At 41.9% G+C, this 25728-nt stretch overlaps 1 protein-coding gene across 1 annotated transcript in view; it reads right to left on the reverse strand.

Annotated features, from left to right (window-relative positions):
* The window catches only part of LOC115105726 (teneurin-1-like), a 57932-nt gene extending 32659 nt beyond the window's left edge, over window positions 1-25273 (reverse strand). The window contains exons 1-5 of the mRNA XM_065006823.1: window positions 24985-25273; window positions 22788-22931; window positions 22315-22564; window positions 20502-20522; window positions 19182-19414 (exon numbers count right to left, since the gene is read on the reverse strand). Of these exons, the coding sequence (XP_064862895.1) occupies window positions 19182-19414; window positions 20502-20522; window positions 22315-22564; window positions 22788-22931; window positions 24985-25273 (937 nt within the window). The remainder of the gene's footprint in view (window positions 1-19181; window positions 19415-20501; window positions 20523-22314; window positions 22565-22787; window positions 22932-24984) is intronic.
* Between the last annotated feature and the right edge of the window lie 455 nt (window positions 25274-25728).

The raw sequence follows: 25728 nt of genomic DNA on the forward strand, positions 1-25728 counted from the left end.
ACTAGTAGGACAGAAATGTCTTACTATTAGTTAAATATTAATTGTTAACCATTAATATCATATAGATCAGGTAAAGATGTAATTTTTCTATCACACAGGAGTTGACTAAGCACACATGCCTGAGGGGCCCCCGTGTTGAGGGTGAGCGTGGTGGAAGTGGTTGGCTACCCTCACATGTTGGATATGAGGATTAGTTCCAGTTTTAGAGGCAGGAATACTAGAAATGCTGGGTTGGAGCAAATCTAACCACTTCTTTTGATTTGTGTGATGCTGGTGATGGAATTATTGACCACTACTACCTCAGGTCTTCTCCAGTTTCCACATATTGAGAGCAACTTTAGGATAACAGTAGGGGGAGAATTTTTACTGTGTCTAATATTTAAAGCTCTCTTATACTCCAGGTATATTGTTTGTGGTAGTTGCATTGCTGTAGTGTTCGCACAATATTTTTTTCTATAGTCATAGTGAAATATATTCAAAGCATCATTTTAAATGCAAATATACGTTTTCTATGGTAGAAAATATATATGGAACACTGACACTGTTACCTGATACCTATGCATATGAGAGGTCTAAAAGTAGGGCTAAATAGATTAATCATCCAGATATGATTAAGCCTTCTGTAAATTAATCATGTCTAGGTTACCTCATTGAATCCTTGACCCCCAAACATCGGCCTGGTGAGTTAAATCCACTGCTGAACGAGAGAGACCAAATAATTTATGGCACAGACAAAAAGAATGCTACTTCAGATGCCAGGAGTCCAAAGCTATTACCCTGGGTATCATGTAACATTTCACAGCACAAGTTTAGGTGGATGCCCTGGGGAAAAGGTGGGAAATAAAATGATGAATTGACCAGTCACCAGGTCTGACCCAGCGTTAATACCTCGGCCAATGTATTTAATAAAATAAAGAAGGTAAAACATTAATTTTGAGGAGAAGCTCTTGACCCTGATCTATCTCTGGTCCCTGCTGCTGGGGCAAAACGCAACATATCCAGGGCAGCCTAGCCTGGCCAGTGCTGGTTGGAGGAAGCTGCAATGTGTCTGCCTGGGATGCCTGGATGACTGGGTGCCTGGTGCCGCTCCCTGGCTTCCACAGCCAGTTGCTCCACATCAGAGAGACTGATATGTGGGTCCTGCCTGAGCGTACGTGTGTTCACAGATGACTGCTCCTGCCACTTTCATGCATGCTTCCTCATTAAAACAGCACTGGCAGCCTCCATGCCGTCTCGCACTGATAACGTGGAGTGTACACGTCCTATGCAATGATTGTACGGACAGCTCTTGTTCTCTCTGGAGAGGGCTTTCGTGTGTGGCAGCTTGATTCCTGCACCACACGGGAGGTCGATAATTGGACATATATGTTTAAGTTGAGAACTGCCACAAACGTGGTGGAAAATGCTTATAAATTTCTTTGAAATGCTGCCACATTGAAACTAAACCATGGGATCTGTGTATCTGGTATAGCTAACGCCCACCTTTGTTATTGAAAAATATTGAGATCCAGTGTGGGCTTTCAAAGGGTTTGGCATTCTTTTTGGGTGAATAAGGCTGGGGGCTAAAGTGACTGGTGTTCTGAGACTGGGAAGGGAGGTACAGTATATCACCTGAAACACTACTACTACCACTACTGCTATTGTACAATGGAATACAAGGAGGGAGTATTATTGATACCAATTTGTTTACAGTACATTGTGGCCCACTTGAGGCAACGTGTTGCCAGATACTCTACGGAACCTAGTGGTTGACCTACTTCTGGGAGATCTTTTTATGGATAATCAAGAAGAAAAACACTTCTACATCTATTTCATGGCCAAGCACTCTCTCCAGCTTGAAAATACTTAATCAATGCGCAATGTGTTGCATTTATTTTTTGTTTGTAATCGGTTCGTCACCATATTTCCAGTCAATATGAATCCACTGAAAGTGAAGTAAATCCAATGTTTGTTTAACCACATCATAGCTGCTGCTTGATAGCTGCTGCTACTGTTAGAATCAGATACATTTCTAGCAGACACTACAGACCCTCTACACTGCATCTAAATGGCATTGCATTAAGTAAACAAACAAGTAAACCAGGGATTTCAACAATGATCTTTAACACAGTGAAATCCTCCAGTCAGTTAAATGCATTTATATCCGATATACAGTACATCTCTGGATATGATGGTATTGAGTACTTTGTTGTCTGCTACACTATTTTTGTGGTAAGAATCTAGAGTGAGAAAAGAACAACTCTCAGATTTCCGTGGGGTGAGGACCATCGACTGCTTTAAGGTCAAGAGTGTATTGATTGAAAATATATTTTAGAAGTGTGCAACTTAATTTTTGGGGGGCAAAACTTTCTAAAAGCTCATTTTTTTCTGAGTAGACTATTATGAAGCATGTGGACCTGGTGTCAGGTTATCAGACATTTGAATCAGTCTGCCAATGACCTTATCTTTCTTTAAAAGCATTTGTTCATCCTTAAGAGCCCTAGTCACTCAGTATACAATTGTTGGAAAAATCCACTTATTCTGCCCTCTTCTTGCTAAGATGCATCAAGCAACAGGATATCACTGGCAGTGGCGTACTGCAGTTTCTTGCCATAACCCCCCCACCCACAAGGTCTGAGCAATTCCACACATTTCACCATGGGGCAAATAGAAAAATGTGCAGTTTTATAGCTAATATCAAGCTATTCTACACATTTTGCCATGATGTTGAGAACTTTTGTTTCTGTTTTAAAGCTCATTTCATGCAATGCTACACATACTGCCAAAGGGCAGGGAGAAAAATGTGTATTTTATAGTTCATCTCATGTCATTCTACACATTTTGTAGAGGCTGAGTGAATTTTGCATTTTTAAAGATAATTTCCTGCCTGTGGGCCTCCCTGCCTTGCAGGGGTGTGTGTTACGCCAGTGATCATTGGATATGCATTAACTAATGGATAGACTTGAACTCGGTTTAAGAAGTAGCCAGTCTACATTACTGCTTATCCATGTTTAAGTTCCAACCACGACAGTCAGTCGCTACCTCATCCTTGTTCAGTCTATTGGTTTCCTGTCTGTTGGCTTACACTTTAATATGTTCTACCAATCAATACCCTCAGAACTTTACAGTTCCCTGGTTATATAACAACGGAATGAATATGTGTTCCCATGTTTACAATGACAACTACCACGTTTACAATAACATATCCTAACCTGTTGCTATTCATGGCATATCAGATGTTCTCTTGGTTAGAATAGCTTTTTCAAATCAAATCAAATTGCACCAAATACAACAGGGAAATGCTTACTTAACCAACATGCAGTTTTAAGAAAAATAAGTGTTAAGTAAAAAATACACATAAAAATAATTCAAGAGCAGTAGTAAAATAACAGTAGCGAGGCTATATTATTATTTAAATAATTTGTATTTAACCTTTATTCATATAGACAAGTCAGTTAAGAACAAATTCTTATTTACAATGATGGCCTACACCTGCCAAACCCGGACGACGCTGGGCCAACTGGATTTGAGTGGCGCCTCTAGCACTGAGATGCAGCGCCACTCAGGAGCAAGTACAGAGTCAATGTGCGGGGGCACAGGTTGGTCGAGGTATTTGAGGCAATATGTACAGGGTAGGTAGAGTTAGCATGACTATGCATAGATAATAAACAGAGTAGTAGCAGCGTAAAAGAGGGGGGGGGGGGGGTGACGGCAATGCAAATAGTCTGGGTAGCCATTTGATTAGCTGTTCGGGAGTCTTATGGCTTGGAGGTAGAAGCTGTTAACAAGCTTTTTGGACCTAGACTTGGCGCTCCGGTACCGCTTGCCATCCACTTTGTTTAATCCCTCTACTTTTACACCTAGGCTCAGTCTGGTTCCTTTGGAAACATCAACTCATAAAAGTTGCTTCACGATCACAATGTTTTAAAACCCTGAAGAAAGTTTTGGCCTTGCACATATTCCAATCTCCTTACTTCAACCAATAGCAAAAACATATGATATACACAAGACCAGCAGGCCATGCATATTACTAATACATGCATAAGAAAATAACATGAACCCATATACTAATTAGAAAACGTCTTTGTGTGTTACATTAACTTGGCAATGCAAGGCCTCTTTACCATTCAAAAATTAAATTAAAGGCATCTGCCTACATTATTCGCACCCTCTCCTGTCAATCAGAAAGGCTGACAAGCTGATGAAGGAAGACTCACAATCTGTGTGACAATGACAGAGCATCAACTAAAGACCCGCCAACACACCTAATTGATTCACTGCTTGATTTAGCAAAAAGTGTGCCAATGTCATCTTTCATAATCTAGCTTCTCCCTCAGGCTGTCTTAAGGAGCTAAAAAAAAAATAACCCTTCACAAGTGCTGGGCTAAAGGTCAGGGTTATTTTAAAGCATTGTTCTAAAGAATAATAATACATCATTACTGTGTGAGGTGCTCTGGCAAAGTGTGTTTATTATATCAAACTGCAAATAGACAGCACCTTTCCTCTGTATGCCAGATCTAACAACATCTAGTCACAACAATCCTGCCAACCATCATCACCAAAAGCATACAAATTACTAATCACAAAATCCACACATTAATGCAACGTATTTCTATTCAGGCCAAGTGGAACATTAGCTTGTACAGTACACAGTCGCTTGCAGGTGGAACAATGTAGTATTTGCAGTTACCGTAACAACATGGGAATCTATTCACCAGGGGGAATGGATTGATCTCAATTTCGCTGTTGTTATGAGCGACAGACCAACTAATCCATCCCCATCTGGAGTGTCATCTCATCATGTCTGAGCCATTCATCAGCCTCACATGACTATATTAAAATAAACCCAGGTCTCCACATTAACGCTTGTCCTCTTGTCCGGGACAAGTCAAAATATTTGTCGGACAAGAAGAATAAATCACACAAATATCACAATATCAAACAATTACTCAGATCAGATTTTGATCAGAGAGGCCAACATTGGAATAATATTTAAATCTATTTCTCAAGTACCTAAATAAAAAAGCCTACATGTCAAAGCGTATGTGATATGCATATTGGCCTACAGCCTCATGTCCAAACAGATGCTGACATGAGGAAGAGGAAAATGTAGCCAAGCTTTAATGAGTCTTTTAATTACATAAATATAGGCTAAACACCAGTCATATTTGACAAATATAATGAAGGATAAAGGCTTGATTCTGTCGACATACTGGAGGTACGGTTCATTCAGGTCAAATGGTCAAAAGACCTGAGCGAAGGACAGTACCGCACACCGCTCATCACCTGACTTAAATCTGAGCGGAGGCGGTTTGAAATGATATAACCATGAACTTTATTGTAATTTTATGAGACATGTCTTCCCTTGTTTCAAAGTAGTCTAGCCAAAAATATAACCATAGAAATGTTGAGAAAATTATTTTATAGACACACTATTGAACAAATCATTTTTCTCGTGTTCTATGGTTTTTCAAATCAACATTATTTTATTTTCCAGCAGCCAAAGACATAATCTTAGTCATATTAGCAACCCATGTTAGTGGATGTATCTTTAGATCTCCCCTCTTTCTTAATTTCAAACAGATATTTGTCTCATGAAACTTCTTGTCGAGCTTATATGAAGAAATAAAACTGAATCAACATTTTAAGCTAAAAGGTCTGATCTGTTGCATCAGCCTCATTACTGTGTGTGGCATGGTTAGTAAAACACCTCTTTCTCAGACAAAGAATAATCTGATGTTATTACTACCCCTGTTTTTGCACATTGCAATTGACCTGACAGTTTCCTTGATTTTGATCGTGCCTGTACAAATAGTTTTCACTGATTTAATCACACCCTTATATGTCCTCAAAGAATGATCCATAAAACAAAACTACTTTGATTATGACACATTGGGGAAGTGAAGATGATCGTATAACCCCAAAAAACAACATAACACAATTTACTAAATGTAATACTGCCTGTTAATAGTATAGCCAGACGAGTTAAGAGTATAGTTGGAATAAAAACGCATAATCCAAAGCCCTTTCTCTTAGTGTCCTATTTATGCAACACAACGTAATTCAGCAGGATGCACAAAATGAGGATGAATCCAAGGCTGGCTGAGCTGACAGTGATGAACTGATGTTGTGGTTTCATGGTTCAGGGAGCTATTATAATTAATAGTTCTAATGTTTTATGTGCTTCTGGGGACACTGCAAAAACCGTGGGACTGAGGAGAGTGTCAATACAACATCAATATCAATGAAGGCCCAAACAGTAGTGCATGTATGGACTGCAGCTGCTTCAGAATGACTGCATCTGTATCTGTGACAGCCAGTAATACCCATTATTCCTGAAGGTTAATGCCTCGCCGTGGAGTACCGCAGCCTCTCTTCCTCTCACCTACCGTTGCAGATCTGTAAGCCATGACACACTTAAATCCTGTTAGCAATACACTATTCTGCTCCCACCCAGCCTGGGTGCCCTGATTTAGGAACAGTTTCATCACTCGTCATGGTTTTACAGTAACATCTTTATTTTGATTTGGCTGTCATCATTTACTCCCATGTGACAACAAAACACACACAAAAAAATAATAAACTGTCTGCATGGGACCGGGGACCGTGTCACATGTTGTTGAAACAGTCCTGTAAAGGCCTGTACGTTGAAGGGGGGTCATTCCCCCTTCAAAAGCACAAGAAAGAGGATTTCAACACCCACCATCTCAGATTGGTCTGAAATTGTTTCTGTTGTTTAGCTGCGGCTCAGAGTATTGTTTCTTTATCCTATGTAAAGTACTCCCAGTGAATTTGTTGACCCCCCCCCCTTTCAGAGATATTTGTCATTTGGTAGGATCGGCCATATTTTTTCAATTTTCGCCTGAAATGACATACCCAAATATAACCGCCTGAAGCAAGGATATGCATATTCTTGGTACCATTTGAAGGAAAACACTTTGAAGTTTGTGGAAATGTGAGAGGGATGTTGGAGAATATAACACATTAGATCTGGTCAAAGATAATACAAAGAAAAAAACAACCATTTATTACATATATTTTTTTACCATCATCTTTGAAATGCAAGAGAAAGGCCATAACGTATTATTCAAGCCCAGGTGCAATTTAGATTTTGGCCACTAGATGGCATCAGGTTATGAGCAAAGTTTCAGACTTATCCAATAAACCATTGCATTTCTGTTCTAAATTTTGTATCAAGACTACCCAAATGTGCCTAATTTGTTTATTAATAACTTCTCATGTTCAGAACGGTGCACTCTCCTCAAACAATAGCATGGTATTATTTCACTGTGATAGCTACTGTAAATTGGACAGTGCAGTTATATTAACAAGAATTTAAGCTTTCTGCCAATATCAGATATGTCTATGTCCTGGGAAGTTTTCTTGTTACTTACAACATTTACATTTTACATTTAAGTCATTTAGCAGACGCTCTTATCCAGAGCGACTTACAAATTGGTGCGTTCACCTTAAGACATCCAGTGGAACAGCCACTTTACAATAGTGCATCTAAATCTAGTAAGGGGGGTGAGAAGGATTACTTTATCCTATCCTAGGTATTCCTGAAAGAGGTGGGGTTTCAGGTGTCTCCGGAAGGTGGTGATTGACTCCGCTGTCCTGGCGTCGTGAGGGAGTTTGTTCCACCATTGGGGGGCCAGAGCAGCGAACAGTTTTGACTGGGCTGCGCGGGAACTGTACTTCCTCAGTGGTAGGGAGGCGAGCAGGCCAGAGGTAGATGAACGCAGTGCCCTTGTTTGGGTGTAGGGCCTGATCAGAGCCTGGAGGTACTGAGGTGCCGTTCCCCTCACAGCTCCGTAGGCAAGCACCATGGTCTTGTAGCGGATGCGAGCTTCAACTGGAAGCCAGTGGAGAGAGCGGAGGAGCGGGGTGACGTGAGAGAACTTGGGAAGGTTGAACACCAGACGGGCTGCGGCGTTCTGGATGAGTTGTAGGGGTTTAATGGCACAGGCAGGGAGCCCAGCCAACAGCGAGTTGCAGTAATCCAGACAGGAGATGACAAGTGCCTGGATTAGGACCTGCGCCGCTTCCTGTGTGAGGCAGGGTCGTACTCTGCGGATGTTGTAGAGCATGAACCTACAGGAACGGGCCACCGCCTTGATGTTAGTTGAGAACGACAGGGTGTTGTCCAGGATCACGCCAAGGTTCTTAGCGCTCTGGGAGGAGGACACAATGGAGTTGTCAACCGTGATGGCGAGATCATGGAACGGGCAGTCCTTCCCCGGGAGGAAGAGCAGCTCCGTCTTGCCGAGGTTCAGCTTGAGGTGGTGATCCGTCATCCACACTGATATGTCTGCCAGACATGCAGAGATGCGATTCGCCACCTGGTCATCAGAAGGGGGAAAGGAGAAGATTAATTGTGTGTCGTCTGCATAGCAATGATAGGAGAGACCATGTGAGGTTATGACAGAGCCAAGTGACTTGGTGTATAGCGAGAATAGGAGAGGGCCTAGAACAGAACCCTGGGGGACGCCAGTGGTGAGAGCGCGTGGTGAGGAGACAGATTCTCGCCACGCCACCTGGTAGGAGCGACCTGTCAGGTAGGGACGCAATCCAAGCGTGGGCCGCGCCGGAGATGCCCAACTCGGAGAGGGTGGAGAGGAGGATCTGATGGTTCACAGTATCGAAGGCAGCCGATAGGTCTAGAAGGATGAGAGCAGAGGAGAGAGAGTTAGCTTTAGCAGTGCGGAGCGCCTCCGTGATACAGAGAAGAGCAGTCTCAGTTGAATGACTAGTCTTGAAACCTGACTGATTTGGATCAAGAAGGTCATTCTGAGAGAGATAGCGGGAGAGCTGGCCAAGGACGGCACGTTCAAGAGTTTTGGAGAGAAAAGAAAGAAGGGATACTGGTCTGTAGTTGTTGACATCGGAGGGATCGAGTGTAGGTTTTTTCAGAAGGGGTGCAACTCTCGCTCTCTTGAAGACGGAAGGGACGTAGCCAGCGGTCAGGGATGAGTTGATGAGCGAGGTGAGGTAAGGGAGAAGGTCTCCGGAAATGGTCTGGAGAAGAGAGGAGGGGATAGGGTCAAGCGGGCAGGTTGTTGGGCGGCCGGCCGTCACAAGACGCGAGATTTCATCTGGAGAGAGAGGGAGAAAGAGGTCAGAGCACAGGGTAGGGCAGTGTGAGCAGAACCAGCGGTGTCGTTTGACTTAGCAAACGAGGATCGGATGTCGTCGACCTTCTTTTCAAAATGGTTGACGAAGTCACCTGCAGAGAGGGAGGAGGGGGGAGGAGGATTCAGGAGGGAGGAGAAGGTGGCAAAGAGCTTCCTAGGGTTAGAGGCAGATGCTTGGAATTTAGAGTGGTAGAAAGTGGCTTTAGCAGCAGAGACAGAAGAGGAAAATGTAGAGAGGAGGGAGTGAAAGGATGCCAGGTCCGCAGGGAGGCGAGTTTTCCTCCATTTCCGCTCGGCTGCCCGGAGCCCTGTTCTGTGAGCTCGCAATGAGTCGTCGAGCCACGGAGCGGGAGGGGAGGACCGAGCCGGCCTGGAGGATAGGGGACATAGAGAGTCAAAGGATGCAGAAAGGGAGGAGAGGAGGGTTGAGGAGGCAGAATCAGGAGATAGGTTGGAGAAGGTTTGAGCAGAGGGAAGAGATGATAGGATGGAAGAGGAGAGATTAGCGGGGGAGAGAGAGCGAAGGTTGGGACGGCGCGATACCATCCGAGTAGGGGCAGTGTGGGAAGTGTTAGATGAGAGCGAGAGGGAAAAGGATACAAGGTAGTGGTCGGAGACTTGGAGGGGAGTTGTAATGAGGTTAGTGGAAGAACAGCATCTAGTAAAGATGAGGTCGAGCGTATTGCCTGCCTTGTGAGTAGGGGGAAGGTGAGAGGGTGAGGTCAAAAGAGGAGAGGAGTGGAAAGAAGGAGGCAGAGAGGAATGAGTCAAAGGTAGACGTGGGGAGGTTAAAGTCGCCCAGAACTGTGAGAGGTGAGCCGTCCTCAGGAAAGGAGCTTATCAAGGCATCAAGCTCATTGATGAACTCTCCGAGGGAACCTGGAGGGCGATAAATGATAAGGATGTTAAGCTTGAAAGGGCTGGTAACTGTGACAGCATGGAATTCAAAGGAGGCGATAGACAGATGGGTAAGGGGAGAAAGAGAGAATGACCACTTGGGAGAGATGAGGATCCCGGTGCCACCACCCCGCTGACCAGAAGCTCTCGGGGTGTGCGAGAACACGTGGGCGGACGAAGAGAGAGCAGTAGGAGTAGCAGTGTTATCTGTGGTGATCCATGTTTCCGTCAGTGCCAAGAAGTCGAGGGACTGGAGGGAGGCATAGGCTGAGATGAACTCTGCCTTGTTGGCCGCAGATCGGCAGTTCCAGAGGCTACCGGAGACCTGGAACTCCACGTGGGTCGTGCGCGCTGGGACCACCAGATTAGGGTGGCCGCGGCCACGCGGTGTGGAGCGTTTGTATGGTCTGTGCAGAGAGGAGAGAACAGGGATAGACAGACACATAGTTGACAGGCTACAGAAGAGGCTACGCTAATGCAAAGGAGATTGGAATGACAAGTGGACTACACGTCTCGAATGTTCAGAAAGTTAAGCTTACGTAGCAAGAATCTTATTGACTAAAATTATTAAAATGATACAGTACTGCTGACGTAGGCTAGCTGGCAGTGGCTGCGTTGTTGACTTTGTAGGCTAGCTGGCAGTGGCTGCGTTGTTGGCACTACACTAATCAAGTCGTTCCGTTGAGTGTGATAGTGTCTACAGTGGTGCTATTCGGGGGCTAGCTGGCTAGCTAGCAGTGTTGATTACGTTACGTTGCGTTAAAAGAACGACAATAGCTGGCTAGCTAACCTAGAAAATCGCTCTAGACTACACAATTATCTTTGATACAAAGACGGCTATGTAGCTAGCTATGTAGCTAGCTACGATCAAACAAATCAAACCGATGTACTGTAATGAAATGAAAATGTGATACTACCTGTGGAGCGAATGCGACCGGGTTGTTGAGTGAGGAAGTTCTATTCGGTAGACGTTGGCTAGCTGTTGGCTAGCTAGCAGTGTCTCCTACGTTGAGGACGACAAATAGCTGGCTAGCTAACCTCGGTAAATTAAGATAATCACTCTAAGACTACACACTCTAAACTACACAATTATCTTGGATACGAAGACAGCAAAGACAACTATGTAGCTAGCTAACACTACACTTATCAAGTCGTTCAGTTGAGTGTAATAGTTTTTACAGTGCTGCTATTCGGAAGACGGTGGACGTTTGCTAGCTGGCTAGCTGGCTAGCTGCTGGGCAGATAGCAGTGTAGACTACGTTAGGACGACGAAATACAATAATTACGCAATTATCTTTGATACAAAGACGGCTATGTAGCTAGCTAAGAAGAAATTGCTAAGATTAGACAAATCAAACCGTTGTACTATAATGAAATGTAATGAAATGTAATGAAAAGTTATACTACCTGCAGACCGAAGCGCTCGGATGCGACCGCTCGCTCCAACCCGGAAGTCCTTCAACAGACCTCATGCTAATCGCATTAACCTACGTTAGCTCAACCGTCCCACAGGGGACCCACCAATCCTGAACGAGTTTTAAATTGTTTGATTTATGTTCCATCCTACAGCCTAATATTACCAAGTTCTGACCAATAGATGGTGCTGTTCCAAGTTTATTTTTTAAAGAACAACGACCCCTATTTGAAAGAGTGGCCAGGTAAACAAAACCAAAGCATGGGCATCATACGTTGTCCATAGACTGCTTAAGGAAACCAATATGTAATTTTGTAATTTGGGTGAACTATACATTTTACGTAAAAAATACAACAAAAAAAACCACACAAAAAAAAACAGCACCATCTAGTGGTCAGAACAGGTGGGTCTAATCGGGTGGTCTAATCGGGTGGGTCTAATCCTGAATGCTGATTGGTTAAAACTGGGGCGGCAGGGTAGCCTAGTGGTTAGAGTGTTGGACTAGTAACCAAAAGGTTGCAAGTTCAAATCCCCAAGCTGACAAGGTACAAATCTGTCATTCTGCCCCTGAACTACTCTGTTCCTTCTAACTGCAATCTATAAACTTGATCTCCACTATAAAAAGCATCAAGAGATTATCTCACATTTCTTTAGACTAAGATTTAGTTTTCAACAGTGGAGATTTGTATAAACCTTGCTGTCTGTCTCTCCGACATTTGCAACATTGTTTCAATATTCAAATTTGATCTCCTGCTGTCCCATAGTAATGAACGTGTCATGACGAGACAGACAGGCATTTCTCAGCCAGTCTAAATCATGAATCAGCTGGCATTTTTATGGATATATACAAAGAAATGTGAATTGAAAAAAGGTCAAATGAAATGAAGTGCAGATAATTTTGAGTCTGTCCAGCTTCAGTTTGAAGTGATTGTGTTAGCGGTCTTGTTAGCTAGTTCCTCTGAACAACAGTGTCCTGATGAGTGAGCACATTTTCTATGCCAGGTGAAATCGCGCCTCATTAGCTCATTGTTAAGGATGTATCCAAATAAATGTCACTAGAAAACAGCTTAAACAAATGCAAATGCAGCTACTTTGCTGTTATTCTGGCTGCACCTTTTGATGTGACTGTAAATTAGCCGTATTTGGCTAGCTAGCAAGCGAGGGATAAGAATGTTGCCAGCCAGTTTGGCAAAGGAACATTTTGAACAAGCAACTGGGTCGCACCCATAGATACAGAACAACAAGACTGAACGACTGGGTCGCGTTAGAGCGAACAACCAGCCAGCTCGGGTAGCAACCCTAGATTTGTGTTGGGACTATATCTTGTGGAAGGATGAAATAGTATGAATAAATTAATCAAAATAATCTTTTAAATGAAAATATGCCAATCATTACTTGAATATGTTGGCAGCCCACTGTATAAAAGCCTGTGTTTGGAGGAACAATTAGCATGGTTTGCCGGCCCTCAAATACGTCCCGGGCATAACAACACCAGTGCCAATATATCCTCCAAACGCTGGCTTCTCAGGCATTATCACTTAATTATACAGTACCAGTCAAAAGTTTGGAAACACCTACTCATTCAAGGGTTGTAGAATAATAGTGAAAACATCAGAACTATGAAAAAACACATATGGAGTCAAGTAGTAACCAAAAAAGTGTTTTATATTTTATATTCAGATTACCTGGCCTCCATAATCACCCGACCACAACCCAATTGAGATGGTTTGGGATGAGTTGGACCGTAGAGTGAAGGAAAAGCAGCCAGCAAGTGCTCAGCATATGTGGGAACTCCTTCAAGACTGTTGGGAAAGCATTCCAGGTGACTACCTCATGAAGCTGGTTGAGAAAATGCCAAGCGTGTGCAAAGCTGTCATCAAGGCAAAGGGTGGCTACTTTGAAAAATCTCAAATATAAAATATATTTTGATTTGTTTAACACTTGTTTTGGTTACTATATGATTCCATATGTGTTATTTCATAGTGTTGATGTCTTCACTATTATCCTACAATGTAGAAAATAGTAAAAATAAAGAAAAACCCAGGTATGAGTAGGTGTGTCCAAACTTTTGACTGGTTCTGTACAACAGGTGGGTCTAATCTTGAATGCGGATTGGTTAAAACTGCATTCCAGCTAAATATTTGATGTTAAAATGCATATTTATTCTGTTCCACCTGACTGCGCAATCCACTGTCTCATCAGCCCAGCCAAGCAATTTATAAACTTGATCTCCACTATAAAAAGCAGCTACACATTGTCTCACATTTCTTTTAGACTAACATTTAGTTTTCAACAGCGGATATTTGAAAAACCTTGCTCTCTGTCTCTGTCGCGCCCTGATCTGTTTCATCTGTCCCTGTCATTGCCTCCACCCCCTCCAGGTGTCGCTTATTTTCCTCAGTGTATTATCCCTGTGTTTCCTGTCTCTCTGTGCCAGTTCATCTTGTATGTTTAGTCAAGTCAACCAGTGTGTTTTTCCCCGTACTCCTTTTCTATTCTCATTTGCTAGTCTTCCCGGTTCTGACCCCTGCCTACTTTCATGCCTTCCTGATCATCCTGCCTGCTCTGACCTTGAATCTGCCTGCCCTTCGGTACCTATTGGATTCTGAACTGGTTTTGACCTTTTGCCTGTACACAACCTTTTGCCTGTTCTCTTGCCTACCCCTTTTTGGATTAATAAACATTGTAAGACTCCAACCATCTGGGTCTCGCCTTGTGCATTGATAGTCTCTCCGAAATGATGAATCAGCTGGCATTATTTTTATGGATACATACAAAGAAATATCAATTGAAAAAAGGTCAAACAAAACAAAGTGCAGCTAGTTTGCAGTCTTTCCATCTTCAGTTTGAAGTGATTTAGTTAGCTGTGTTGTTGGCTAGCTCCTCTGAACAACAGTGTTCAACAGTGAAGAGGAAACTCCAGGATGCAGTTGACAGTTCCTCTGTCAAGTGTCTGTTCTTTTGCCCATCTTAATCTTTACCTTTTATTGGCCAGTCTGAGATATGGCTTTTTCTTTGCAACTCTGCCTAGAAGGTCAGCATCCCGGGGTCGCCTCTTCACTGTTGACGTTGAGACTGGTGTTTTGCGGATACTATTTAATGAAGCTGCCAGTTGAGGACTTGTGAGGTGTTTGTTTCTCAAACTAGACACTCTAATGTACTTGTCCTCTTGCTCAGTTGTGCACTGGGGCCTCCCACTCCTCTTTCTATTTTGGTTAGAGCCATTTTGCGCTGTTCTGTGAAGGGAGTAGTACACAGCGTTGTACAAGATCTTTGGTTTCTGGGCAATTTCTCGCATGGAATAGCCTTCATTTCTCAGAACAAGAATAGACTGATGAGTTTCAGAAGAAAGTCCTTTGTTTCTGGCCATTCTGAGCCTGTAATCAAACCCACAGATGCTGATGCTCCAGAGACTCATCTAGTCTAAAGAAGGCCCGTTTTATTGCTTCTTTAATCAGGATAACAGTTTTCAGCTGTGCTAACATAATTGCAAAAGGGTTTTCTAATGATCAATTAGCCTTTTAAAATGATAACCTGGATTAGCTAACACAACGTGCCATTGGAACACAGGAGTGATGGTTGCTGATAATGGGCCTCTGTACGCCTATGTAGATATTCCATTAAAAAAACTGCCAGCTACAATAGTCATTTCCAACATTAACAATGTCTACACTGTATTTCTGATCAATTTGATGTTATTTTAATGGACAAATAAAATGCTTTTCTTTCAAAAACAAGGACATTTCTAAGTGGCCCCAAGCTTTTGTACGGTAGTGTAGGACCATAAATAAGTTATGTGTAGAATTTATTTTAAAAATGTAGTTCCCCATGATAGGACAATAAATAAATTAGGTGTATAATTTATTTTTAAATGCTGTTCCACCATGATAGGATAATAAATAAGATGTATAATTCATTATAAAATGTATATCCCTCATCTGCACAGAATTGAAAACTCTCTCACGACACCTGTTCACAGACATACATTGGTTCTGGGATATGCAACCATTTCCTTTCTCACTCATTTAATGCCACACTTTCCTAAACACCAAAAAACACACACCATCCATCTCAATACCTCCACACATACCCACATACTGTGCCTTCTGTCTGCTGTGTTTTTATCTCCACCCTGTTGAATTAGTGCTTTTGTGTTCCAATTAGTTATATTTGAAGATAGATAGAAAAGCTATATGTTTTGTTGTATTATTACAATCCATACCAAAGCTAGTATTGTGTGCTTCATTTTTAGAATAGCCATGGAGTAGTCTTTGTGTCAATTGGTTATCAATATACATTTTATTGACTACGAGAGCTACGCGTTTCCCTTTCAATCTATTTTCCTTGAAAATTGGATACAGAACTTTGCGCCGTTCTGCAATTTCCTTCGGGAACTGGTCATTTATGCCTATTTTCATGCCAACAAGTCTTTTACCCAGGCTTTTAACCAATATTTTATCTTTAAAGAAAGCAAATTTGGCAAAGATTGGGCGTTCATACCTCTGTCCTCTCTGTCCGAAGCGGTGTACACTTTTGAGTTGGATTTAGTCTTATTCTCCGTCATGTTTGGGTGTTGCTGTTTTTGTAATATTTGTCAATAATTTTCTCTAGTCTTATAATTTGTTTTGTTATCCAGATTGAAGGTTATTACCCACCAGATTGTGAAGTACTAATATTAGGTCTAACTTACCGATTTTGAATATTACATTTTTATCTTGAGGTGATCTACATTGCTGTGTTCAGTCCGCCATCTTGCCATCCCATTCCTCGTGTCTTACTCATTATTAGAAAAAAGCTTTGTCCAAATCAGATATTAGGTACTATTTTTATTGAATATTTATATATATATATTTTTAAACTTTTACTTAACCAGGCAAGTCAGTTAAGAACAAATTATTATTTTCAATGACAGCCTAGGAACAGTGGGTTATTAACTGCCTGTTCAGGGGCAGAACGACAGATTTGTACCTTGTCAGCTCGGGGGTTTGAACTTGCAACCTTCCAGTTACTAGTCCAACGCTCTAACCACTAGGCTACCCTGCCGCCCTATATATTAAAATGGCCAATTTGGGTAAAAATCAATTACCTTAATTTCTCAGAGATATATTTCAACAAAATAATGTGGCCGGTTCTAACTACATAAATGATTCAAGAACAATCTGAGATGTTGGGTGTCATGGCTCGCTGAAATGACATTGAACAAACCAGGGGTGAGTCAGTTATTGGGACTGTGTGTGATGCAGGGACTGTGTGTTATCACCTGATAATGTAGGAGTGGGCAATACATTTGTCTCAAGGGCCACATCGGGATTTTAAAATTCAGCAAAGGGCCACAAAGATTTTTTGGGGGAACAATTTGTTCGTCAAAAGCAATTTGTGGGCTAGAAAAAGGGCAGTTATTTGCAAATGTAGAGGTCCATTATAATTTCTACATACTTTTTAAAATCTATTTTTAGATGTTCAAGAATGGCCTGGAGTGTTTTTTTACCCAAAATAATACCCCCCCCCCATTTATTTTATTATTATTATAATTGTAGATTTTTTTACTCAAACCTCCCCCGGATACATACCGCAAGCACATTCAATTTGGTCCGTGGGGCCGTATGTTGCCCACCCCTGTGATAAGGGCATTACTTTGGTGCCTACGGGGCCTGGGATCCCTGGTATTGTGTATTGGAGGAGCAGCAAAATTCATTTCCATTGCTGCCATACTGTACTGTGTGGTCTAACTAAGCTCCACCCAGCCCAGACGATAAGGCTGAGGGGGAAAGGGAGGGGGAGAGGGGAGGGGCGGGCACATAGCTGGAATTAATAGCGTCTCATCACTGGAGCCAAAAAATCATGCCCGGGCTGAAGCCAGTCTAAATGATGTGCCCACATTGCTCTAATTTGGCTCTTACACATGTTCACTGTAGAGAGGAGACTGCAGACAAGAATTTCAACCCCGACAAAAAGGAGAGACACTCTGTTTGAACTTCAAAGCCGCCGCTGTTTGAGAACAGAAAATGAATGGGATCATCATTGGTGGACAAACCAATTTCAAGGACTTTCCATTGACAAGACAGAAGCACATTGAACCTCTGCTAATATCTGTCAATATTCAGACCCTGAATCATAATACTTCTCAGGTTCAGAAAAGGGCTGGTTGCTGAATGCATATACAGTGCCTTCAAAAAGTATTCATAGCCCTAGACTTATTCCACATTTTACAGCCTGAATTCAAAATGGATATAAAAAAGTGTATCTCGCTCATATACACAATTCCCCTTAATGAGAAAGTGAAAACATGTTTTTAGAAATGTTAGCAAATTTATTGAAAAAGAAATAGAGAAATATTTCATTTACGTAAGTAAGTCACCCCCCTGAGTCCAATCATATTAGAATCACCTTCGGCAGTGATTACAGCTGTGAGTCTTTCTGGGTAAGTCTCTAAGAGCTTTGTACACCTGGATTGTACAATATTAGGACATTGTTCTTTTTTAAATTCTTAAAGCTCTGTCAAGTTGGTTGTAGATCATTGCTAGACAGCTATGTTAAAGTCTTGCCACAGATTTTAATGCCGATTTAAGGCCAAACTGTAACTAGGCCACTCAGGAACATTCTACGTGTATATTTGGCCTTGTGTTTTAGATTATTGTCCTGTTGAAAGGTGAACTTGACTCCAAGTGTCTGTTGGAAAGCAGACTGAATCAGGTTTTCCTCTAGGATTTTGCCTGTCCTTAGCTCTATTCCATTTCTTTTTATCCTTCAAAAACTCCCTAGTCTTTGCCGATGACCAGTATACCCATAACATGATGCAGCCACCACCATGCTTGTAAATATGAATAATGGTACTCGGTGATGTGTTTTGTTGGATTTTCCCTAAGCATAATGCTTTGTATTCAGGAAATAAAGTTAATTTCTTTGCCACATTTCTTCGCAGTTTTACTTTACTGCCTCATTGCAAACAGGATGCATGTTTTGGAATATTTGGATTCTGGTACAGGCTTCCTTCTTGTCACTGTCATTTAGGTTAGTACTGTGGAGAAACTACAATGTTGTTAATACATCCTAAGTTTTCTCCTATCACAGTCATTAAACTCTACCTGTTTTAAAGTCACCATTGGCCTCATGGTGCAATCTCTGAGCGGTTTCCTTCATCTCCGTCAAATGAGTTAGGAAGGACGAGTTAGGAAGGACGCCGGCATCTTTTACTAAGGGATGTTCAATGTCTGCTTTTTAAAAAACATTTACCTATCTACCAATAGGTGCCATTCTTTCTGAGGCATTGGAAAACCTACCTGGTCTTTGTGGTTGAATCTGTTTGAAATTCACTGCTCGACTGAGGGACCTTAGAAATCATTTTATGTGTAGGGTACAGAGATGAGGTACTCATTCAAAAATCATGTTAAACACTATTATTGCACACAGAGTGAGTCCATGCAATAAAGAGGTTGAATACTTATTGACTGAAGACATTTCAGCTTTTCATTTGTAATAATTTGTAAAAAATAAAAAATATATAATTCAACTTTTACATTATGGGGTACTGTGTGTAGGCCAGTGACACAAAGTCTGTAATACAACAAAATGTGGAAAAAGTCAAGGGGTGTGAATACTTTCTAAAAGCACTGTAAATAGCTGTGTCCTTTTAAATCTCACACTTCACAAAATACAATAGATTCAGCAAAATTTCAAATTGAAAACAATAAGGTAGCCCCGATTTTTTTTTAGGATTATAGACTAATTGCTATATTAAGGTAATGATGATGCTGTACCTCTGGGGTTGTTGAGGGAGGCCTCGGTGGCTTTGCCCCTGTCTCCACAGTGGCCCTGGTCGAAGGGGGTGCACTGGTCCCCCGTCCCTGCCACCACCTCCATGTTCTTGGCCAGGTCCTTCGGCTCTGTGAGGGTCCTGAGTCTGTAGACCCTCCTGCTGCTGGTGTCAGACAGGTAAAGAAGCTCCCTTACTGGGTCCATGGCCAGGTAGTACTTATGGGCTGGGCTGGTGCTGAAAAGAACAGACTTGTGAGCAAAATGTTACCCAGTCTCTTAGGTCTAAAGTACCAAAAACATGAACAATGTACTGTTTGTATGAAATACACATATACAATACTGAGCCATCTTCAAAGAGCTGGCTTTTATCACTAAACACCAATTCAGTTGCCTCTGACAGTCTTTCATATTAAATGGTTGCTCAAGAGGAACCACGTCATCAGCTCCGACATTAACATCTCGCTGACGTGAAACAAACATCTGCCAACCACAGACAGACTCCATCTTTTCATCAGAAGTTATTATTAAAAGCCTTACAGCGCTAATTCTGACAGCTGTATCACCTTTACAGTTGATTCACTGCAACTGAAAGGGGACTGAAATCCTGACAAAAATGATGGAGGCAACCTAAGTGCCTGTGTAATATGAGCCCTGACAGAGTGTAAGAGCTATGTGTGATGGCGTGCTTCCTTGTGAACTCTCTGTAAATATTAAGCTATGATTATAGATGCTGATTCGGAGAGGAACATTACTCATCTCAGGCTTTAGCTGAATGTGCCATCCCATACAAGCAAGCAGTGAAGAAAAAAGCCCAGCTAGTTCAGTGATTTTTTTTTACAGGCTTTGATTGAGAAAGAATCAATTGCGAACATGACAGCTGCTTGAAAAGATGAATCATATCTCTGGGAGAGATGAGAGCCTGTTCGTTCGGGGGAGAGAGTATGAGAAGCCTATCCCAACACAACAGTGTTACACTGGCCTTCAGCGGGGCGCTCTCCCATCTAAACACACATGAAAGGCTGGGGCTTGTCTATGATAAGAGGCACCCTTTAAAGACCTCGCCTCGTTTGTATTTTTCTCCAAAGTATTTCTCTCCATTTCTGATCCCTGCTACTTTTAAATCCAGGTCAATACACTTCCATATTGACTGACTCTCCTCGCTTCTAATCCTGTATTCTGTAACCAAATGAGAACGTCTTCTTTCATCCATGAAAGGGAGGCTGGCGGTTTGCAACTGAAGCACCGCTCTCTTCATGCAGCAGTGTCATAAAAACAGTTTTGAGGAAAATACATTATGAATGAATATGGTATTGAAAACGTACCTGTGCCTGATATCTCGATTCCTAGCAGCGTTGTATTAAAGAGATAGAAAGACAGTATTAGTTCTTATCCTTGGAGAAATGTCTCTTCTTCGATCCATGATTACACTTATGAAAGCATTTCAATGAAACTTTTCTGTTCAGTTTGTTCGTATACTGTATGCACAATAAATTACTTATTTTCTCATCTTTTTCCATTTGATCTTGAAAATTGAACAGTCATAACAACAACAGCAAAATATTTGGGCAACTAGCACTACAACAACTTTTATTATACTGTATATGTCAAATGCTTCAACCTCAAATAGTGCTTGTGATAATGTACAAATACATAAAAACGTAAAAACACTGAAAAACATATTTAAAGATGCACTATGGAGAAATTGCTTTGCATTTCCCGGTTGCTAAAATTCTAATAGTTTGCCTAATTTCAGTTCATGTGACAAAACAAGCAAGTATAGTGCAGTGAATAATTTTATCATCTAAACCACTGTGAAATAAATTTTCCATAACCAAAAATATTGTATTTTCAACCTTTTAGACCTGGTGTACAAAACAGAAAGTAAAAGGCGCAAAAACTAAACTTAAGAACAGGAAAAATAGAAATAGCGCACATAGAACAGATCTATCACTTCTTAGACTTGCTTTCAATGAGAATGGCATATCTATAACACATATTTGTGGACTTCAGGAAACAGCAGAGGGAACACCCCCCTATCCACATCGATGGAACAGTAGTGGAGAGGGTAGTAAGTTTTAAGTTCCTCGGCGTACACATCACAGACAAACTGAATTGGTCCACCCACACAGACAGCATCGTGAAGAAGGCGCAGCAGCGCCTCTTCAACCTCAGGAGGCTGAAGAAATTTGGCTTGTCACCAAAAGCACTCACAAACTTCTACAGATGCACAATCGAGAGCATCCTATCGGGCTGTATCACCGCCTGGCACGGCAACTGCTCCGCCCACAACCGTAAGGCTCTCCAGAGGGTAGTGAGGTCTGCACAACACATCACCGGGGGCAAACTACCTGCCCTCCAGGACACCTACACCACCCGATGTCACAGGAAGGCCATAAAGATCATCAAGGACAACAACCACCCGAGCCACTGCCTGTTCACCCCGCTATCATCCAGAAGGCGAGGTCAGTACAGGTGCATCAAAGCTGGGACCGAGAGACTGAAAAACAGCTTCTATCTCAAGGCCATCAGACTGTTAAACAGCCACCACTAACATTGAGTGGCTGCTGCCAACACACTGACTCAACTCCAGCCACTTTATTAATGGGAATTGATGGGAATTGATGTAAAATATATCACTAGCCACTTTAAACAATGCTACTTAATATAATGTTTACATACCCTACATTATTTATCTCATATGTATACGTATATACTGTACTCTATATCATCTACTGCATCTTTATGTAATACATGTATCACTAGCCACTTTAAACTATGCCACTTTGTTTACATACACATCTCATATGTATATACTGTACTCGATACCATCTACTGCATCTTGCCTGTGCCGCTCTGTACCATCACTCATTCATTTATCTTTATGTACATATTCTTTATCCCTTTACACTTGTGTGTATAAGACAGTAGTTTTGGAATTGTTAGCTAGATTACTCGTTGGTTATTACTGCATTGTCGGAACTAGAAGCACAAGGATTTCGCTACACTCGCATTAACATCTGCTAACCATGTGTATGTGACAAATAACATTTGATTTGATTTATTTCCATGTGCATTTAGTTGGGTCGCCCAAAAAGTTACATATTGCTGCTTTAACTGTTAGTCTTAAAGTGTCACCTCAGTTCTAGAATGCTAATAGCAAATCCGTTGGGTAGAATCCTTCTGATGAAGTTGAAGTCACCAATGTAGATGCTGCCGTCGGAGCCACAAGTGATAGCGACAGGAGCGTAGAGCTTGCTGCCCAGGGCAGGCCCATTACAGTTGGGGCAGGGGATGGCGCGCACGTTCCCCGTCCCCATCACTGTGTGGATGACTGGAGGTTGCTGGGAGATGAAAATGTTCTCTCCATTCCCTTTGTGTAGGACACCTGGAGTTTAAGGACAACTAGTAATTATAATCCAATCCAGAGGAATGACTAGTCTATATCAAGTCATTTGAAATGGAAGTTTAAAAAAATGATAGTTTGGCAAGAATGTCTTCACAATATTGCTACTGGATAACCAGGTATGAAATAGTGTCAGGTCAGGTAGGCTTAGGGTAAAGTACTGTTGAATGGAATTGTGATACAGAGAAACAGAAAGAGCCCTCACCGCTTTGGAGGTTAAGGATGTGGTGCTTGTCCAGGGACCAGCCCCCTAGGTTGGAGGCAATCATCTCAAAGCCCTGCAGCTGAGCCATCCTTCTCTCCCACACAATGTAGTCAGCACATGACTCATACTCATAGCCTACAGAGACTGGAACACAATAGACCACTAGGCCGTTAATGTGACGCCGCAAATGCATTCATTATGCTGTTATTATTGCATTTACAAAGAGACATTCCTGGAACACAACAACCCCTAATGCTTTTGTGATGGTGCGGCTAGCTCCTGCACAGTGTACAATTGCTTGAATCTGGAGTTGCTGTGGTCAAGGCAGAGGCTGGAACGATGCAGCACGGTGGTTATAGCGGAGCCTGGATGTGTGCTAACAATCTGCGAGTCTCCGGAGCCTTTTTAATGCATCACTGATACCATCATGCTCTGCTGCATCCACCCAGTATGTGTACATGCTCACACAATTTTTGTCACTCTGTCTTGCTGTCTCTCTCTCTTCCTCTCTCACCCACACAAACACATGCGAAGGAAGCACACGCAAACACACACACACACAACAAGCAGGATATAGTCAGTTACACAGAGTAGCTACAGGCTCCTGCCTGTCTCACCATGATAGATCAGCCTGTTACTATCGGCAATGGAGAGAGAGATGGTGAGGAGGAAGGAGGGAGAGAAAGCATGAGAGAGAGAGAGCTCAATTCCCACTGGTACATAAAGATAAATGAATAAATTAGAGCCTGTCTCATTTCCTTATCTCTTCCTCTGGTTTCGTGTGGATGAAAATATGTTTGCCCTATAACAAAATGTGTGTTTTGAATTTGAATTTAGTTTGGATGTTGTTCCTAATTGTGTCATGTGTTCGGTCCGTAACATCTCCAGGACTTCCTATTTATATCACAGACTATTAACCACAGTGCATCATATCCACCATCAAGGAGCTGAATACACACAAATTATTTTGTGCATTCAGTGAGAAAGGATTCCAACGCATGCACACCAGCCAGGCAATCAAGAAACACTCTGCTATCTGATAGTAATACATGGAGCAATCAAGAGACAAATCCTCATAGTGTGAAGGAGATAAGAGTGCCCAGCTAGCACATGACATTCTGAGAACCATATGTTTCTTAGAGCTTGGTGAACATCTTATGGTTATTTTGCATACAACCTTCCTACAATATTCTGGGAATGGAGCAGGATAGTTGCTTGGCTTGGGAACATTCTCAGCCCATTTAAGGAACTTGACAGAATAAAGTTATTTTCTTGGTATTTCATTACTTTAACAGAACATTTCGTAAAAGTCTAAACATGGTTACATTTAATTACATTTTTTAGTAATGTTCTATGAACGTTCTCCAACTGGTTTGACATTGGGAATGTTCTCAAGTAGTTCAGAGAAATTTCATGAAACAATGTTCTCGTGTGGGAATTTCAGTACTACAGCATAACGTTTTCGGCAGGTTTCCTCAAGTAAGTAATTCAAAAACCTCAAAATAACCTATAATTTCCGATCTCAAAACAGTAATAAAACCTACCAGGAAACATTTCAGGGAGCCATAGTAAAACGTTCTCAAAACCTCCTTTACAACTAAACATTTTAGTTCCCAGAACAGTTGAAATGTTCACTTCCCGTTTTCAGAACATTTAAACTACTTTCAGATTTACCGGTCAGGAACCTTCCCAGAACCAATGGGCTACCAAAAACATACGTTCCCACAACTTCCAAGGAACCAAATGTGCTAGCTGGGTCTCTCCTGCTTTCTATTCCATTTAGATTTGTAACACTCTCTCCATTAAGAGCTGGTGCTCCCAATAGGCAGACGGCACATTAAATCAACCACTGATATAGAGCTTATATGTGGCCCTTCATAAATCTCTCAGGCTTTCATACTACTGACCATTAACACACTGACAACCACTTTAGAGCTCTGTGTGATTGTATTATCTAAAGATAAAGTATAACAAAAGTAACATGCTGTTCTTCTGTTACACTGTTGAACATTATACTGTCTTTATAGATTTTTATCTTCCATTAGCTACAGATTGTCTCTCGTAGTTACCCAATGGAGAATGCTTACTTGCTTTCATCCCTTGGGTGTAAATTGTCAAAGGAGTGAAATACAGCACATTGTATTTGCCATATAGGGAATCTGAATGTATATGATTCAAGTGCTCCATACTGTCTTACCCAAAGCTTGGGCCAGGCCCAACACTTTCTGCCCATAGACATCAGTCTTGTTCCAGGCCAGGACATAGACCAGGTTGGGGGCAGCAGGGAACCACTTCTGGAAGAGGCGTCCCTCGATGGCGGAGGATACGTGCACCTTAACGAGGCCAGTGGGGATGATGGAGTGGGTTAAGATGATGCGTAACAGAGACTTGTAGCCAGGGGAGCGGGTGCTCAGGTAGCTGAGCTTTAAGAAACTGCCAGGGATGGTGATCTCCTCTTGGACAGCCTGAGAAGGAGGAGAAAGCATTTCACCTGCTGTTATTACATGCTATTGGTAACTAGGAGTTGGAAAGGCTTCAAAAGCCCCAAGGATACCGACTGTACATATAGAAAACTTTTACAACTTTTTACAAGAATTTTTGATCACTCAGTGTTTGTACTCGCTCCAAGATATACTTGCACGTACTGTATATTTCTTGAAAGCAAATCAAAAATAACGATACTTGACACTTTTTTTAACTTTGAAAATTCTTTGTAACACTATGCCCCTGGAATACAAAATAGCAACTATATATCCTATATCATTAGCAACGTACAGGAGGACATTTTAATTACTGCTGATGATCTAACCCCCACTCCCACCCTTCACTGCTCACAGATTCAATCATTCTGAACTGGGTCCTCATTAAAATCACTATCAGTTTCATTATCTTCCACAACAAACTAGGACGTCTAGTCATCTACACACTGCAAAACACAGTT

The sequence above is a fragment of the Oncorhynchus nerka genome, linkage group LG22, assembly GCF_034236695.1.
Source record: "Oncorhynchus nerka isolate Pitt River linkage group LG22, Oner_Uvic_2.0, whole genome shotgun sequence".
In the NCBI taxonomy this organism is placed as follows: Eukaryota; Metazoa; Chordata; class Actinopteri; order Salmoniformes; family Salmonidae; genus Oncorhynchus; species Oncorhynchus nerka.